At 39.2% G+C, this 19854-nt stretch overlaps 1 protein-coding gene across 1 annotated transcript in view; it reads left to right on the top strand.

Moving 5' to 3' along the window:
- Positions 1-5248: 5248 nt before the first annotated feature.
- The window catches only part of DCDC2 (doublecortin domain containing 2), a 56165-nt gene continuing 41559 nt past the window's right edge, over positions 5249-19854 (top strand). Inside the window, exons 1-2 of the mRNA XM_065753259.1 lie at positions 5249-5541; positions 8560-8611. Coding sequence (XP_065609331.1) covers positions 5249-5541; positions 8560-8611 — 345 coding nt within the window. The remainder of the gene's footprint in view (positions 5542-8559; positions 8612-19854) is intronic.

The raw sequence follows: 19854 nt of genomic DNA, 5'->3' as shown, positions 1-19854 counted from the left end.
GATCCTAATGTTATTCAGTTTTAGGGCAAGCATGGCTGTGTGTGAATGCTGGCACCTGTGCGCTTAAATAAATAAATAAATAAATAAAAACCTGAAACCCACCTGAAGGAATACTGTTATTTCAGCTTTAGTTTTGATTAACCACGGCAGGTGGCAGTGTGTACAAAACTAGTTGAATAGTCTTAGATACGAGTTATGCTCAAACTTGGAAGTACCAGACAGCACAGAAAGTACTGCAGGAGACCAGGGAACTAACGCGTACTGGCAACTAATTCCAGCCTCTGTAGTCTCTGTATGTTCAGAATGCAAAAGATAGGGGACAATCTGAAGAATGTCAGTCATTTACATGTAGTGAATTTGCAGTAAGTCTTACACAGCTGATGCTTCACAGTCCTCAGTAAAAAAAAGGGGAAAATATATTACTTGTTTTCCTTCATTCATCTGTTATCATGTCTGCTTGCACAACAGGATTGTTGTAAATAAGATGACATAACTTCACGGTAAATACATATTGATGTGAATTCTGACATGTATGACAAAATAGGCAAAAGTACCATTAATTATCGGTATCGTATCTCACTATATCTGTGAGTAGTCATCATCATAATTGTCCAGAAGAACAGACACTACCTAGATATCATCCCGTGTTTTTAGAGGTGAAGGCAATGTGTTGCTGTGAACTGGCAGCCAGGGAGACGTTCTGAAGCGCAGGGACAGTGTCGAATTGTACATCCCCACTGGAGATTTAGAACTGCTTGACAATTACTGCAGTCCTAAATACCCAGGAGCCGCTTTTTGCTTCTGCCTTAGGCACATGCCAGTTGTCTGTGTGGTGCTAACCAAAGGGAGGAAGGTGCCATATTTCATCATCATAAAGAAAAATAAAAATAGAACATTTTGTCTGCTGATTGTGGGACAAATGGGCACAACATTGTCTGTCTATCCAGAATGGGGGGATAGCACTTGCACAGTTTTGTTCAGCCATGAAATTGCCATCCAAAACACAAGTCATTTGTAAAGTTGAATTATTTGAGCAACTAGTTGTACTGCCAGGAGAATGTCACTGCAGAAGTGAGGAACTGATCTGACAGAAGCTGGGGTATGGAGGAGAAAATACAGAAACACCAAAGAAACACAGCAAAGAAAAATATGCAGAGAAGGAAATCATAGGTGTCATCAAAAAAATCTGTACTGAGAATTTTTTGGTAAAATCATGGTAGGAACAGACTGCCTCCCTCCTTTACATGTTTAATTTATCTTGTTTAATTGCAAAGATGTGACAGAACCTGTTATCCTTTTCTTTACCTGAAAGAAGTACTCATGGGAGACCTAGTTTGTTCATGTTAAAATATATATACACAACAGATTAATCAAAAATCATGCATTTGCTTCCAGACTGTAGATTTGTGTCTGGTGGATGTTTTGTGTAGCTAAATCAGAATGCAATTACCGAGAGAGAAAAGGAAACACCTCATGGAAAAATTAAATACATAATAAGCATATTTAGAGTAATTTTAGGTGAAAGAGTCGGGAGTATTCAGCTGATATTCTCAGGTGCCTGGATCAGAGTTAACTATTGTAACACACTGAGGAATCTTTGCCTAGAAAGCTTCTTGACTTAACTTTCTTTACATTAAAAACTTACCAGCTGAAAGGTGTTTTTCATGTTTCTCGCAGTTTATGCTATCCATCTGTATTTTGTTTCTCCATGGAGAAACCATTTCCTTGTATCTCCTAAGGGCTTCCAAATCCTTTTCACTATGTAACCCCTCTCCACCTCTGCTCTCAGGAATACTCTTAGAAAAGACTTGTGTCATCAAAAGAAGCAGCTTAAATTGTAATCTTCTAATTCCTTTTTTTTTTTCTTTCTTAATAATAATAATAATTCTAAACAGTTTTTGTTCTGGCAGTTGTATAATATATGCAAGTAAAATTGCTCTGACGTGGATTTTAAAATTTTCAACTGCATCAGATTAGTATTTCTTCCATTTAGTATGTACATGAGAATTGAACCACCTGATGTTTATGTATTTTAAGCTATCAGTGCAGACAACCCAATGACTCTTGAATTACTAACAGCAGCTGCTATTGCTTAGTCTGATTTTTAGATAAGTTGCACAAAGTTGTAGTTGTTACATGTTATTCTTAGCATGCTGTACAACAGAACAAGCAGCTGAATTTCATTCCTTATGTTTAGAAACATAATCTTTAATCTGAATGTACATTTAGGTTCTTTCTTCAGGACTAGGACACATTTATGCTTCCAACACCTCACATTTTGCTGTCATGGTGCCTTGTTGTCAGGATCACACAAGAAGATACAAATCTCTCCTGGTCCAGGCGGTCTCACCTGATCTCAAGGTGTTTTGCTGCAGGAAAAGAGACCTTGCCTGAAGTTATGTCCCTGTGCCATAGCACTATTATTGCATACTTAATTGCCATCCACAAAAGTGATTGTAGCCAGCGTGGACATATGTATAGAGCAGTAGTATTTTGAAATTGCAGAAGTGTCCTAATTAGTGCAAGAGTCAATTTCTCTGGCACAAAATAGCAAGCAGTTGATACATCACTCCGTGACTGCAGAACAATGTGAAGATCATCAGCTCTTTTGTTTTTTACGCTTAAGTAAAGCATGTCTTCAATAAAAATTTAAATTTCGAGAATCAGCAGAAGAATTTTAAACAGTACCAAAACAAAGATTCTATATGCTTGGTTCTCCCCTTTATTAACTAGAGGAAAGCCAGCAAGGACTGGGGAAATCTAACTGTTAACCAATAACATTAGTAGCATATTTGACTTCACTCACCCTGAAATTGCTCTTTTTGTAATGGTTAACTTCCCTGCGGTAACTTCCCAGCAGGGGGGTAATTTTCCCGTCATAGGAGGCAAGATAAAAAGAAAGAAAAACTCCTGCTAACACATGTTATTGAAATTTACTTTAAAAAAAAAAAAAAAAAAAAGATCATCGCTGCTCACTAAGCAGTTCTGGTCAGGAAGCCTAAAGCAGTTTTGGTCTTGCAAAAATTAATGGGGAAAAGGAGATGACGCTAAAGGAAGTCAGATTGAATTTAAGGCATTTTCTGTTTATCTTCAGCCAAGTTTTATGGTTCCTCGTACCCAAGATGTGGCAAAGGTCTGGGGAAGCTGAAGTCTTTGCATTTCATTATGCAGTTCCCTGCACAAAGCAAAGCAGATAGCATTAGAAAGTACAGCGGGAAGTCACGCATGCCCAAGGTGTTTTCAAGAGAAGAAAAATAATATGCAGTCAAAAATTGTTTGAGGTACTGAAAGACTCATCTATTCATGAAGTAAGCCCATGAGATAAATACTTGCTTGATTTTTTATCATTTTCAATAGTCTGAGGAGATAAAACTTTATATTGTTCTGAAAATGAATTATCCAAAATTACTTCCCAAACACTGGATCAAGTGGCATTCATGTCTGGCCGAGTATGAGCAAGGAAAGTACAGCTTCAAGTGGATCACCTGTTTATGAAAGTGCACTAAATAGCTTAAAATGGAAACGGCATCATGATGATGTAATGATCTATTCATCTGTGAAATCTAAGGGAATAATTTTATTCTATTAGAGCTTGGATTCGGCCCATAATGTGTGCATTAGTATCCTTATATTCTATCCCATATCTACTACACAGAACTATGGAAATTGTTTTGCTTATGTATTTATGTATTTACCAGCTCAGGAGAACTGACATTAGCTCTTGTAATAAAGCTCTTGTTCTTAAAAGAACAAATTATATCTGAATTATTCAGTCAATGAATGATCAGAGTATTGAAAAGCTTTTAAATATTTCCAGAATGCAGATAGTTAAATTAATTTACCCTATTACTAAATGAGGGCAATTTAATTTTGTGATACTTTACTACTTCGACCATTCAGAATGGTAGGATGGGAGAAAAACACCCAAGTGGAAGTGATATTCAAACATCATCTCATAAAGACACTCAGAGGGCATCGTGTGAGTACATAAAAACAAACAAAGAAAAAATAAATAAATAAGCTGACTGTGTATATATATGGAAAAAGGTTGGGTGACCAACTTGATTTCAACTCTGCCAATAATCTTTTTTTTTTTTTTCCCTACAAAATCATAACCAAACTTCATTTCTGAATTGCAGCCAACTTAGGCAGCAGAACAAGACAAGAATTCACTTTTCAGATAGGAGTTTTTAGTGAGAAAAGAAGTAAGAATAGAATAAATGGTGGTAGATACCAAGTTTTCAGTGTTTTGCTTGCTTTGTACACAGACCATCCTAGGCAGACAAGTGGTAATAATTAGATACCAATCAAAAGCAAATGAAAAAGTCAGGCACCAAATAAATCTAACTGAAAAAGTGTATAGCATGGTCAGCAACAAAATGCCATAAAGAAGCCATTGCCTTTTTTTTACAGGTTTTTTGGGGGTCTGTCTGTATTATCATACTGCCCAACTAAGTGATATTTTTGTGACTCTGCCTTGAAGGTCCAGTAACACTCTGAGGCTGAGCGCTTCCCCTGCCGCTGGAGGCAGCCGGCGGTGCCCGGCTGTCCCGGCCGCCGGCAGGAGGGGTCGGGCCGGTTCCCTCTGCTCCCGTTGCCCCGCGTCCTGCTGTCCTCGCGTCCCTTTCCCCGCCTCTGGGCACGACTTCTCCGCTTTCTCCTTTGCACCTCGGGATGAATAATTCAGCGGGGTTTATGCTCGCTGCGCGCCTGTGCTGCTCGTGGTGGTGCTGCTTCTGGGCACGGTCTGCTCTCACCGGAAGGGCTCTCGGCTGGCCGAGCAGGAGGAGAATGGCAGAGGCAGAATGGAGTTTCCTGAGGGAACAGGCGTGACAGAGGCAAGCCGCGTTCCGTGATGGCAAAACCAGAGGACAAAATGACCGTGGGAGGCCATGGGGATGCTCCCAGCCCATCGCTTTCGTGCCGTTTGGGATACACCTCCGTGCAATGTGTCGCTGCGCGGCTGAGTGCCATCTGCACGAACCTCCCCGCGCACTTGTGCGGCAAGATCTGGTTGCCTAGGAGGAGCCGCTCCTGGAGAGGCTGAGCAGAGCCTTGTTGGGATCCCAGAGGAGGCTGTGGTCCCTCCCCACCTTTGCCGGTTGCCTCCTTTGGCTGTGAGAGGTGGGCCCTGGTGCCAGATCCTGCTGTGGACTCCCCGCAGCAGCCAATTCTCAGAGGGAGCAGCTGGGCAGACAGGTGCAGGAAGTGCCCTAGGTGGCTTTGGCTACACAGGAGGACACTGAGTATGACTAACCCTGGCACAAAGGGGTCGTTCCTCTCACAGCCGATGGTGAAGAGCGTGCTGGTGTATCGCAATGGGGATCCTTTCTTCCCGGGGCGCCGCATTGTCATCAATGAGAAGAAAGTGTCCAACTTTGAGGTCTTCCTGAAGGAGGTGACTGGTGGGGTGAAGGCACCCTTTGGAGCTGTGCGTAACATCTATACGCCCCGGGCTGGACACCGTGTCCGGCAGCTGGAGGAGCTGCAGAGTGGAGAGCAGTATGTGGCTGGTGGCAGGGAAGCCTTCAAGAAACTGAAGTGAGTGGCTGAAAAGCAACTTAAGATTTATACTGAACCTGAATGTCAGCATTTCAGACCCCTCTCCTCTTCCCCTGCCATCCTTTATTATCTGTATGAAAACAGACTAAAAGAAGGTCAGCTATTTGTGACAGAAAATCATGCAATAGAGCTTTGGAGGTGAGCCATAGAAAACGTGCTGTTTTCATCAGTCACACAGTGGCATCTCCCTGACATGGCAATAGAAATGGAGAAGCAGTCCTTTAACTCTATGCTGCATTGGCAGCGTGATGGATGTGCTTCACTGAGGGGCAAGTGTCTGTGTGCTTTGTGGTAGCATGGTGGAAGATCTAGAAAGGAGTGTTGACAGTATTGTGGTGACAGCCTTGTTGGGAATTTAATTACCAACATTTCTTTTCTTGCTTATTTTTAAAAGGTCTGATTCAATCCACATCTCCATCCATTCTATTCATATGGGGTAAACATATAGCTTTTTTTTTTTCTGGACAGAATAGCTGAGTCTCTGCTGCCACTTAAAAGATGACTGCTTTTTTTTTCCACTGCTGGGACACCAAGAATTAAGCTGACAGTTTTTTTTCTAGTTTTGACTGGAAATATATAATGGGGCAGACCTGGACTTCTATGTGTACTTTCTGAGTGGAACCAAGAGTAAAGGTTCTTACCTCTGGCAACGAATTTCACTGTCTCATCTGCCTAATTATATGCTTTGTTCAGTCTTTGAGGGCATTAATCCTACAGCCTACAATTATTTCAAAATTAGCAGTCCCTTTCTGAGGGTGGTTGGGAATTCCTATGGTAAACTACCTGCTTCACAGTCCCTAGCTTGACTTGATCAGGTACTACTGAGGAATCTGCATTTTCAGGAGAGCTCAGTATGTTTCAGAATGAAGCTCTGTGTTTAATAAACAGGGTTTCTAATGGCACACTATTTTTGTCACTGCCTGCTTCAAGAGATTTATTGATGTTTCTTGTGCTTCAGTGGCAAAGCAAGAGAGGAAGTTGTATGACAGGCCAAATAGGATTCCCTTTTCCATGTCAAATGTAGTGCTCCACTCCCAAGAATGAGCTCGTGGTATTAAAAGAAATGGTAGGTCCTGTGAGTGGCTTAACATTCTTGGTTGTCAGCACATCTTGTTTCACCTTCCTGTATTGTTGAGTGCTCCACAGGCTAAAGGTAATTAAGTGTTTTCTTTAGTATGTGTCGTGTAGAGAATTGGATGCTTCAGATTTATTTTTGATGGGAATAGGCATTTATGTTCATTATTTCATTTTTCATGATCAGACTTTTGTGGTTGCAGCGTGCAACAGGATACCTAAATATTTGAGGTCAACAAAGAGAATACTTCCAGAAAAGGTAACCTGAAGCACTCAGTAAAAGCAGGCTGTGCTGTAGATATATCCCTTGAGAGTATGCTGTGCTTCCTGTGGGAAGGATGGTCTGGATGACTTTGAGATCTTTTCCATTTCCTTGTTCACTATCTATATGCATTTATATAGAGCTGTAAAAGTAGGCAATGCTTTTACAAGCATAATTTAAGGCAGGTTGGAGAGGTCTGATTCTTAACTAGATTGTAGACAGTAGGATAATTAGGGAGACTTCTTAGCCAGGCAGGTCAGAGGAGAGGGGAGTCAAGTGGAAGGGATGACTTTGTGGAAGTAATTGAGAGAATTAGAGAACAGAGTATGGTTGTGTTTGTCTCATGGGCAAAGATAAAGCAGTTAGAGCTGTGGGAGACCATATCTTCTGTCTTAAGGGATCTGATTGTGGTCTTACAGCAGTATGAACTATGTAAATTTGTAACTGTTCTGTTTGTTTTTTTCCCTTTGCAGTGATGCTTGTTGGCTTAATTCATTGTTATGATACACTAAACAGGGCTGAACTTGAAAATAAAGGCTTATGACACCCATGTGTGGAAGCGTAACGAAAGGGAAAAGTATCCAAAGAAAGCAGGATTTGGAAGTGTCAGTGTTCAACATCAAGTGGTGCATTTGTTAATAACAGATGCATAGCATTGAGATCCAAATCTTTCTTCCCTATCTTCAGTGACAGGCTTAACTGCTCTCACCTTTAGCACATGAACTTCTGCCATTTCAAGCCAGGAATTTTTACAACTTGAGATCTATTATTCTGGTGCGTCTCATTCTATGGCAGCGACAACACTGAGTGATACTGAGGTCCTGCAGCTACTGTGAGCTGCATTCCTGAGAAGACCAGCTTGTGAGGCTTTTACAGTGCTGGCAATGGACTGCTAGTGCAGTCTGGGTACCTGGATAGCTGCCTGTTCAGACAGTTTTAAGTAATACTCATGCTTGAAGGTTTATTTAATTTCTTTTATTTGGAAAGGCAATGTATAACTATTCTTCCACTATGTGTTTTAACTGATGTTTTTGTGCTAATGCATTGTTTTTGTGGGAATACTCTAGTAGAGCACAGTGATGATCAAATGCTTGTGGGTTTGTTTTTATTTATTTGTCCTTGGATTTTGTTAATTCCTAAAATGGTTGTGAAGATGCTCTTATTGCAACATGATAAACCAGGATATAATGTTTTCAGATATGTATGAGACCAGTTGAAACTCAAGTTGTGTAGATCCTTTTAAGTTAGCCAATGTGCTGGTTAAACTTGAGTATGGAGAGAGGCTTTAAATGCATCAGAAACGTACTGTGAGAAACTAAGAGGCAAGATGCTAACCTAGAAAACACCGCTAAATATTGTGCTGATATTTATTGATCCACCTCACAGTACTCCATGGGCTCCTTTTACAACAAGTAGCTTACTGATGGTATGTACTAAGCACCAGTGACTGACCTGCGGTTAGATGGTTAGTTCTCCCTTACTAGTTGTATTCACTCAGAGGGCTAGCTTGTAGATTTATATTAACACTCCTTCATTAAAATCTTGAATTATTCACATTTATTTTGCTGTGAGGCATGGTAAATTTTAAAAAATATATAACATATTTGTATTCAGTAAGTTAAATGCTTCTGTAAATAATTAGTACTTTTTTTCTTTCACAGCTATTTGGACATAGGAGAAACAAAGAAAAAACCTGTTGAAGTCAATAATGAGGTAGGGTGTCTGAAATATTTCATAAGTAAGTCTGCAGTTAGTATTAATGACATATCTGAGTTTTTAATATTTATTTATTATGTTCAGAAATAATACAATTACCTAGCATTCTGAACATAATATTTCAGTGATAATTAATCTAGTTGTTCTGAAAAAAATGAACTGAACTAATGGTCTTCCATTCAGCTTTCTGAATTGCTACCACTCCTAAGCTACCAGGAAAGGAAATTGCATGCTGCCATTACTAGTCTCAAAACTTTTTTTTATGCAGAAAAAGATGATGGCAATGTGAACTTCAGGAATTTTGGACAAGGAAATTTTCTTCAAAACATTGTGATTTTTCAATCAAAAAAGTTTCTTTTCCGGATGAAATATAATGCTTTGAAGAAAATTTCCTTATAGTTTAGTTGGAATGTTTTTTCCAATCACTGTCAGTGACAATTGCAAACTTCTAGCAAGTTCTAGTCCAGCATCATCCAAATTCACCTCTTTCTTCTGAACAGTTACACTGTTAACTAATAACATAAATGCAGGCTTCCAAAAACTTAAGATGTGGGTTTTTGAGACACGTGGCTGTGCATTATGTATTTTACTTTTTAATTAGAAGTGATTCACAACATTTGAATTTCAGCTTTTTCCTGACAAGAGGCATCAACACATAAACATTTCCGTTTCTTCTACCTTGTGCTCTCATGCCAAGTTTCTAGCAATTTAATGATTTGTGTAGCAAGTGCCTTGAGGCACCTTGTGCTAGAAGACCTTCAGAAAAGGTGTACTGCCATAATGACTTCTGTTGTGATGTTCTGACACATCTTACTCAGCAGCAGTAAATATGACACATGCATTTTATAAATTATTATATCTTTGTAAGCCATCTTACAGTATTGCTTCCAATATTCCTTAGTATTTTTTTTTCAAACGAGTAGTCAACAGGAAGATCAAATTCAACAGGAGGTCAGAGATTTGATTTACTACAAGTACCATACAAATTTACTGTAACTTAAACTTTTTTCCCCAGTTCGTTAATGCATGCAACTAACCAGAACACTGTAGAGAGGGCTCTGTTGCTTTTGAGTCATTATGTGTGTCTCCCTGATAATAATTAAACAATGATGAGTCAGCAAGGTATACATACAGCTCAGTTGCTGAGCTGTATAGAAATATAAATAACATCTCTACATATCTGCACTGTCTAAGCTTTCAGTATCTTTTGTCCATAAATTTCACTTTTCACCTGCAGCATTTAATTATTTCAATCCTGTGTCTCTTTTGGTCCTTTGTGATTCTTGCTGTAACTATTTACTTATTCTGAAGCAGACAGAAAGAATCAAATAATTAACCTCACCTTTAGTTGTAATCCTTGTAACAGATCATATATTTATTTTTTTCCAGAGAGAAAAGGTTTTTTACAGCAGAAGTATTGTACTCATCTGAACCTTCTAACACATAAAAATATTTCTGGACATAATAACAAAAATAATAAAAAAAACCAGCCAATTTATGACCAGCCCTTGCAAATTTTTTTCTGAACACCCAAATGTGTGGGCAGTACCATACTTTATGTCTGTCTGGAAATGATTCTTACATATCCAGGATGAAAAGATGATAACTTAAGAAAATTGCTTCTGATTGTCTCTGAGAATGTGATGGATTACGTTCACTATTTTGTGCAAGTCCTGTTAATAGCATGCACTGACTGACTCCAGATGTCCCTTGGTGAGAAGGCAGTTGTCTTCACAAAAGCCTCTTAACCATGCTACTTTACTAGCAGCTATCAGGACAACCACAGGGCTGCTATACTGAGGCTCGTTTTAAAGCTGATGAATTCGCTGCAAATCCTTAAAAGACTCTAAATATAATTGCAGAAATTGTTTCCTTTATTTACAGATGAATGTTTGATAAGAGAGGCTTCATCTCCTTCTTCTGTATTCAGTGTTCACTGTGTATTGCCTGAGTATTTTCAGCCGTCTTAGTGCTTTGAAGAAAAACAGTATAAACCATTTGTTATGACAACTCTCTTTCTTCCTGCTAGGCTTAGTTTGCAATCTTCTAGTCTCTGTAGAGAGTCTAACTCTCCATGTTAAGTTTAACTTTTTTATTGATTTATTTGAGGAGTCCTAAAAAATGAAATGAAAACTGGTAATATTCTACAGAGTTTTATCTGGATTTATGAATAACACCATTATTTTCAGGCCCTAGTAATTTAATTCTAGAAATGAACTTTCAGGGGCTAGTAACAGAAGTTTTAATGCCTAGATATTTTTACACTAAAATGATTTGAGGAAGCAAGTTCTGTTTGCACGGTTTTCTTCAAATTTTCATTTTGAAATTAAAAAAGCAATCTGTGTCTTAGCACCACAAATAGCAGAAGTATTGTTACTTTTTTCTTCTCTTTGATTCTACTGGATTTGCATCGTCAAACATATAAATCATGTTTTTCCATGGAACTTTGTAGGGATCTTTGATACAAGCCCACGAAAATGATTTACTTTCAAAAGGCATTATTTTAGATTGAATTTCAAAATTTAAATCCTGCCAGTTTGTTTTGTTAGAAAATAAATCAATGTATATGTGAATTACAAGAAAAAATGGTGGCTCTGGCCTGCAATAGCAGCAAGGTGTAGCTTTCAACATGTGAATTGTTTCAGTGACTTCAGTAGTAAGGGCTACTTTGAAAGTATGGACGCACATAGAAATTCATAGTCAGATCTGAGTTGTAGTGTTCTGGTGGGCTAAGAGAGTGGGGCAGCAGGAAAGTTGGATGATGGCCTCGCAGACAACACCAGGCTGAAATCAGAGTGTGTTTTTAGACTGATCTTTGTCAGGACAATTTCTGCTCTGTTTGTCCTAGTGCTGAAATATTAACCAATCCTTCATCATCTCCACTTCTTATTTTGCTTCTCTTTTTTTTTTTTTTCTTCCCCAAAACATAATAGAATCTGTCAGGGCTCTCCATTAGTGCTCTGGACCATAGGACATTCATGTGATCTCGGTAATGCTGCTTTTACTGGGAGACTTGAGACTGCAGTGACTATTCTGAAAGCCCGCTTTTTGGGATCACCTCTCACCCTTCTCACCTGGCACTTGTTCATGTCACAAAAACATGGTCTTCCTCTGAACATGACCTCAAGGGTGAGCAATCACAGAAATAAATGGCTTCATTCTGTGCTGTTCCTAAATGCTGATGATGCATCCAGAGTTGAGGCAGGAGCTTTGTTGGTGTTGTTGGCCCCAGGAGGAATGGTCTTGGAGCTACTAGCACTGGTTTTATTACACAGTCTAAACATATAAAGGACAGATGTCAAGATGATGGGGCCAGACTTTTTTGAGTAGCACTTAGAGACAAAGGGCAATGGGAACAAACTGGAACATGGCAAATTCCATCTGAATATGAGAAATAACTTACTTCCAGAGCAACAGAACACTGAAACAAACTGCCCAGATAGATTGTTGAGTCACTTGGGAGATACTCAGAATCTGCCTGAACACTTTTCTGTGCAGGCTACTCTAGGGAATCTGCTATAGCAGGGAGGCTGGACTAGATATCTCCAGAGGTCCCTTCCAACTCCTACAATTCTGTGGTTCTGTGGCTTTCTCTGTACCAGATTTTAGAAGTACATTAACCCTGGCTGATGACGGTCAGATTTCTGTACCTACATGGTGCTGTTTATCAAGGATTTGGAAGATGAAAAAAGATGTCAGAGAAAGTGTTTGGAAAATTCTTGTTCAGTGGTTAAGGATGGTATCATTATGCTTATGTATGAGAGGATTAATTTTGGTTGTATGTAGAACACTTTGATATTTCCAATCTAATAAGTAGGATTTTGTAGGTTTTCCTCCAGTAAAACAATTACAGATATTTTTTTCCAATTCTGCTTAGTGAAGAGGAAAGCAAAAGGAATAAAGGCATACTATTTAAGCTGCCAAATGTTTGACATCTGTTCTTGCAAATATTTTAATGTTGTTTTTTGAAGGCAGCAATTCAATTACTTTAAATTTGTTTATAACTAGAAAATGTGTCAAACTGGAATTAAAAAATAAAGAATTCTTGTTCAAGATACAACGTAATTACTGTGACCTATATTCAGAAAGAAAAATAGATGGAAAATACAAACCATTCATTTCTTACTAAACACTCTTCTCACTTTCCTCAGGGTGTGACAGAATATAGTTAAGTACTCTAACAGAAATAGGATCCTCTACAAAAATCTGTAACTGCGAGTCTGAGCTTCCAAGGAAAGGTGCTCCTCAGTAAAAAAAAAAAAAATAAATAAATAACAATCAAGCAACAGCAACAATAAATTAAGTAATCTTCTCTACTAAAGGATTCCAGTGTCTTATGTAAATAAATCCCTTAGTGCCCTTTCTTATAAGATGGTGAGCTTTAACATCTGGGAATGGATCTGCAGAGGTCCCTCTAACCCTTTGGATTCTGAAGAGAGCAGTACTAGTTCTGCCTATTATGACTTATTTCATTTTTAGCTGAAGCTTCTCAAATACCACAGTGCTGTTTGCCTGCACGTTGCACCTCACTTTGTCTGACATGTTTGATGCTGACAAAGACTATTGGCTAGGTATTGCCTGTGTTCCTCAGTGTGTCCTTTACAAATGATGAGGAGCTTTGAGGAAGGTTTGGTCAATATCTTATGTCTTAATATAGGTGTGTTGTTCCAATGAATAAAATATGCATAATTGAATAATTCATTACGCACTGTTTAATGTGACAAGTGGAACATGCAAATATATGTGAATGTCTGTAAGACGGGTCAGTGTTAAAATAGTTCGGCAAGACATTTTTTTTTCTGCATACACAGAAAAGAGTCTATATCACAAATACCTCATTTCAGTATCAGCAGCTGATTTCACCACGGGCTGCTTTTGGTGAAATATGAGAGAGTGGATTATGTGTTTCCACCAGTATTGTCAACATCCAAAAGGCTGTAAGTAGAGCAATGCAAGACAGCTTGTGTTTCAGATTTTTTTGCAGTGATAACTGCACATAACAGTTCATTTTCAAGGTCTTTTCTTTTAAAAATAGGTATTGTGTTAAAAAATAGTTTAAATATGACAGTAATAACAATACCGTTGTAGTCTTGCAAAATAACTGTTGTCTTGGTCTGTGAGACTCAGTCATTAACAAAAGTCAAGTCTTTAAAAATATTACTAAGAAAGACTTCAGCTGCTCTACTAGTATGCATCAGATTTCACTGTCCTCTTCAATGAAATCATGTTATAATTTATAAAATCAATGATAGATTTCTTTAAAATCTAATTTCTTATCATCTGGTTTCTTAATATCCAGTTCTCTACCATTCTAAGACTTCCAAATGACTGAAGTATGGAAGTCAAACACTCAAATAATGGTAAATAGCTATTTTTATTCATCAGTCTATCCCAGCTATATACTTGAACTTGCAGTCCTGTTCTTCATAGAATCTTAGAATGGTTTGGGTTGGAAGGGACCTTTAAGATCACCTAACTCCAATCCCCTGCTATAGGCAGGGTCACCTCACAATGGACCAGGTTGCTCAAAGCTCCATCCAGCCTGGCCTTGAACTTCTGTACGGAGGGGGCATTCACAGCCTCTCTGGACAACCTGTTACAGCATCTCACCACTCTCTTCCTAATATCTAGTCTAAATCTACCTTCTTCTAGTTTAAAGCCATTTCCCCTTGACTGATTGCTACATGCCCTTATAAGAAGTCCCTCCCCAGCTTTTCTGTAGGCCCCCTCCAGGTCCTGGAAGGCCTCTACAAGGTTCCCTAGGAGCCTTCTCTTCTATAGGCTGAATAGCCCTAGCTGGAGGTGCGCCAGTCCTGTGATCATCCTGAAGATGATCAGGAGTGCAGGATCTTGCAGTTCTTTGTGAAGCTTTGTGTATAGGCCAGTGACAGTACAGGATAATGAATGAAGATATACTCTCAGTTTCCTGATTTCTGAGATAAGCTTTCAGTCAGTAACATTTGAGAAATTATCAAGTATGCCTTCACGAATTATCCCCTGCTGTGTGCTGCTAGAGCAGATGGGATTTTGAAACCACATCTCTGTCTCCTCATTTCATTCACTGCTATGGGTGCTGAGTGCTTTCTTGACCATTTATACTTCATTTGACATTAGCTGCATGTAAGAGACTATTGTTATTTTATATCATTGGCTCAAAGTTTGCTGATGAACATGTCCGAACATGTCCAAGCAAGTCCTGGGCAAGGGTTGCAAAATCCTTTGTCTAAGGGACAAGCAGATGGGCATGTCCTGGGGCAACGAAAGAGAGATAAGCTGCAGCTCAATGGCTGCTGAACACTCTTTTGTGTGGTACTTATCCCCTTGGGGAGATAGCCATCTCGGGAGATGCTTGCCTGGCATCCTAGCGTGAGATTTGTCACGTAGACAGGAAAATTGGAGGATAAAAGAGGGATTGACCACCATGAGATGGGGTGCTCTTCCATCGGAAACCTCATGAGCTGATCCCTGCTGCTGAACTCCCTCCTGGGCCTGCTGTCTGAGACATGCTGCTTTCTCCTGGACATCGCCGCTCCTTCGAGGTATTCTACCATCTGAACCCTCACGAGCCGATCGCTGTCCGCTGCTTCCCGGAGAGGCCTTCTCTTAGGAGAGACCTCATGAGCTGATCACTGTTCGCTGCTGCACCTCCCGGTGCTGACCCCTCGCTGCTTCTCCGGTGCTGACTGACGCTGTTCCTGGACTGACCTCGCGCCGCTTGTCCTGTGCTGACCCGGTGCCGCTTCTCCAGGACAGCTGCTTGCTGCTCAGGGCTGCCCGTCGCTGCTGCTGTTCTCCCCGCTTCTGCCGCCCCTGCCATTCTGCCTCGGACGGTCGGAGCTGCTTGCATCCGGACCGCCCCTAGCATCCTGGCTGGTGACTATCCCTGCGCTGTACAAATCCTTGCTTCTTTCCTATCTTTCCTATCGCTCACCCTTATTGGTAACAGTGTCCGCCTTCCTCTTCCCCATCTCTCTGGTCAATATTGATATTAAACTGGTCAGACCAACATTTGAACCGTTGCTTCTTAATCTCACGCCCGGTATACTTGTAGTCAAAGAACCTCGCCTCCCTCCTTCATATTGGAAGTGTGACACTGCAGCACAGCAGTTTTGGAAAAGCCCCAGCTGTTCCATAGTTCTCACACAGCTGTGACACCATAACAGTGTAGCAGTTAGCTCATTTCCACACCACTGCTCCTATATAAGAAAAGAACAAACCAGAAATTAGGCAATGAGCACCAGTGGTGAAGTGAGACAGATTGTATGAGTAATTTTTTATCTGACTCAAGTCTTTTACTGAGATTGCAGTACTCTTTCCCTTCTGTTTTGCTGTTATCTCAACAAGCAAGTGACAAAATGTCTTTTGCCCTGTAGCATTGTAGTTAATATGCATGCAAGGCTGAAGCAAGCTTCTCAGGAAAAGTCTGATTTTTTAATTCACATTTGATGGTTTTCACAACAAGCTAATCCCCCAGAAATGTCACATTCTATCTTAGTTTATGCTTTCTCCCAAGTGGGGTATACAGTAAATCTGAATTTCTGATTTATCTGTCTTTAAACTGGGACAACAGTAAGGATGAAAGAGGACACTTTCCAGGAAGGTGTGAAACTTGTGAGCTGTTCAGATGGCAGCCAGGCTCTAGGCTGTTTTAAAGCCCCTGGCAGGGCCCTCGTGCTCTAATAATATGTCTCAAAATTTTATTAAGCTACTGATAGAGAAAACACCAAAAACATTTCATCCTGACCCAAGCTTAATCTTTGATACAATATATTCCTCAGATATGCATGTGTCCTCCTTTTGGCAACCAAACTTCATGTTTTGAAAGAGAAATTGGTTTTGTAGTGAAAGTGATCAGCAAGTATAAATACATCTTAAATTATGTGCTTGAAGGATCTAACAAGCCTCTAGAGGCAGTTTCACCAACATAGTTACCATTTGTTTATTGTAATCCTAATTGTTTGCTAAAAAGTACTGAACATATTTTCCAATTTTAATGTGTGAAATGTGATTCATTCATATTTCTTTAAACACTCAGTTCTGGATGGTCCCTCCCTTTGCACTCTGAAATATTATTATTAATTTTATTTGTCATTGTGTCTGGATGTGGGTAAGCTGCTGAAGAATGAATGGAGTTTTTGGATTCACAGATTAAGTTCTCTGTTTGAGACAGCTGTGTGTTCAAGGAATGGAACAATATTATAAATAGCTAAATTACAGGAATCAAGTGGATAGGGCCATACTCTTAAAAAGGATGTGAAGGGCAAAGTGCAAAAACTGCAGCACAGAAAGTTCCATACAAACACAAGGAAGAACTTCTTCACTGTGTGAGGGTGACAGAGCAATGGAATGGGCTGCCCAGAGAGGTTGTGGAGTCTCCTTCTCCAGAGATATTCAAGACCCACTTAGATGTTTTCCTGTGAAACAGGAAAGATAGATAATGTGCTTTACCAGTAGGGTTGGACTCAATGATCTCCAGAGGTCCCTTCCACCCCTATGACTCTGTGATTCTGCTAGTCTGTGAACAGTTAGTCTTTCCACTAATGAGTCTTCAGAGGATCGGTAAAGATTCTTCAAAACTTTCATCCATGTGTATAACCTGAGTATTTGCATCTGCATGCAACCTCAGAATCTGGAACATCCATCTTTAGTGAAACTGAGAATGTGACTGGCAAAATGTATCTTTTGCTGGTGGTGGTCTCCAGTGGCAGCACATCAGCTATGGAGTCTTGTGGGCCACACACAGTTACTCAGCAGATCACAGGCTAGATCAGTCAGATGCATTGTTTGTGGTGGAATTCTGGATCAGGAAAAGCTCCCTGGCATTGTCCAGTGTCAATTAAAATGAGATAAAAAACACAATGTGTGAGACCTGGTAGATCAGAACTTAACATTGGAGTATACCTCAAAATGCATCTGATATGTTGCTATTGAAGTATTCTGAGTGGTCATTGCTCTGATTCCCCCTGTTCCTCAGCATTTTAAAATCTAATTTTTGTAATAACAGTTTAAACAATTATTACTTCTGTATCTTTTAAGTTCATCTTTCGTTTTATAGAAGGTTTTCCTCTTGTCTGTGGAAAATGACATGATTGGGTGAATCTGTGAAAACTGAATTTTGAGAGCTCATAGTGTTTTGCAAGTTTTGATATATTTATGATGGTTGTACATTGTCCCTAGCATGCTCTTACATACTTTTTTTGTTCAAGTGAAAAATCTAAGCATCTGTAGTTAGTGCTTATTTTAGCATTAGGATTTATTGTATCCAGCAAATAATATATCATAGAAATACATGTTTGCAAGAAGAAATTATGTATAAATGTTCACGTAATAATTCTATGCTGCTATAAAAAAAACTGAACTCTTTTGTAAGTCCACATATGAACAGCTTGATTGCTTTACTGCTATTAGAAGTCTGAGTAAGGAATTTTCTCTGAGGCTCAGTGTAATTAGGAGTTTTACTGTGGGTGCAGCATGGGGAAGGTAAAATGAAAAAAAAAAGATACACAAAGGTTAAAAAAACCCAACAAAACTGATGTACATCTTTGATCTCCTGAGCAATACCTTTAATAGTTAAGCTTTCTATTACACTGTTTGGTATTTAGTATCTTGGTAACATAATTAGGAAAACAAGACATACAAAACAGATACTCTTCACAAGTGTTTCTAATTTAATACCAGGAGGATTTGGAGAAGAATTGTCTAGATAGCCACTTAAAACAAAGCTGTGCCTTTTTTCTCTGATTGCCCTGTAAAAATTACTGTTTGCAAAGTTCTGTATACCTGAAATGTTTAGTTCTGAGTATTTTAATTACAGACTGCTTACAAATTAGTTTTAGTATATTTTGGAGCAAGAGAAAGACTTGTAGGGGCCTTGGGTTATGTCACTGGAGATTCCATGATCTATATCGCATTTGTTATGGAACTCAGAAGTTAGTCACTTCCTCAGTTAAGATGACTGTCTTGTTCTGAAGGATGACTGTCCTTTCTTTCTTATTTATTTATTAATTTATTTTTTGTGATGAGGATAGAAGGAAGGGAAGAAATACCAGTACTGAAGCTTTTAATGAGACATGTGGGTTTCATTAAAAATCTGTTGCTGCATGTTAAATTTTCTTACTGAAAGCATTAACAACTTTTAACTCTGATTAAAAATGAGGAAAAAATTGATCTTTTCATTTTTACTCTTCAGCAGTCACTGTTCCCAGGTTCAGGCTCTTCTGATCAGCCATGAAGATCAGAGACATCTTTTTGGTTTAAATGTGTAATGAATTTAGGGAAAATACTCAAGCTCTGAGACATAAAGATGGTGAGAATTAGCAATATTATGTCAGCAACATAAATCAGCATCACAATTTGGTTTGCTTGGATAACATATACATTATCCCATCGCTGTGTGTGTGCTATGCAGTATAGGTACAGTATCATGCAACTCAGAAGAAATACAAGTTATACTTGGAATCCAAAACCAGCATGGATGTGATGTATTTTGGAGCCCTGCACAGGCTAAATACTTAGTTGCCTGGGCAGATAAGGCCATGCTATGGTCTGATTTAGGACAACTGGAGATGCGGCTCTTAATCAAATGCCCGTAAATGACGACGTATTCTAAATGAAACATATTTCCTTTCAGCATTTAGCTAGATGGAGTAAAACATCCCCTAGATACACAGGGCATATGTGTTTGAGTTAGCTTATCATGGATGAAAAGGACGGTGATTTACCTTGGAGGCAAACATAGTGACCCCAGCTATTGCTTCTGGAAGAAAGCGGCTTTAAATTCTGTGGGAATTCTATAGACACCCTGTGATCTAGAAGACTCACTGAGTTTGTACATGCTTATTCTGCCTGACATAGCTCATTTCCAACTCATCTGTGCTTTTTGTGGGCTAAGAAGTTTGTGTACAGTGTGATGCTGTGATCTATTTTATATATACCTGGAAATCCAGCCAGTTAATAGGAGTTTGAATACTTGTCGTTATTTGTATTTGTACCAGTAGAAAGGCCATTAGTCTATTGCTCAAGGCTATTTTTACTATCCAGTGTACCATCTAGCAATGCAACATGGCCAGGAAAATGTAAATTATCTAGGTTTATTACCATATAGGATAATTGAAACATTTTTGAATTGACAGAACTCCTCTGTGAATCTGACTCTTCATCTTTAGTCAAAATGTATTAAAATCCTTGTTTGTAAAAAGTCACATTCCAATGTAGTAAGTGTGATAATTCCTATGTTGTAG

This window comes from Cyrtonyx montezumae, unplaced genomic scaffold (genome assembly GCF_038088225.1).
Source record: "Cyrtonyx montezumae isolate F1298 unplaced genomic scaffold, pur_monq_1.0 scaffold_8, whole genome shotgun sequence".
In the NCBI taxonomy this organism is placed as follows: domain Eukaryota; kingdom Metazoa; phylum Chordata; class Aves; order Galliformes; family Odontophoridae; genus Cyrtonyx; species Cyrtonyx montezumae.
Note: the sequence above shows the minus strand (reverse complement) of the source record. Positions and strands in the feature narration are given on the sequence as shown.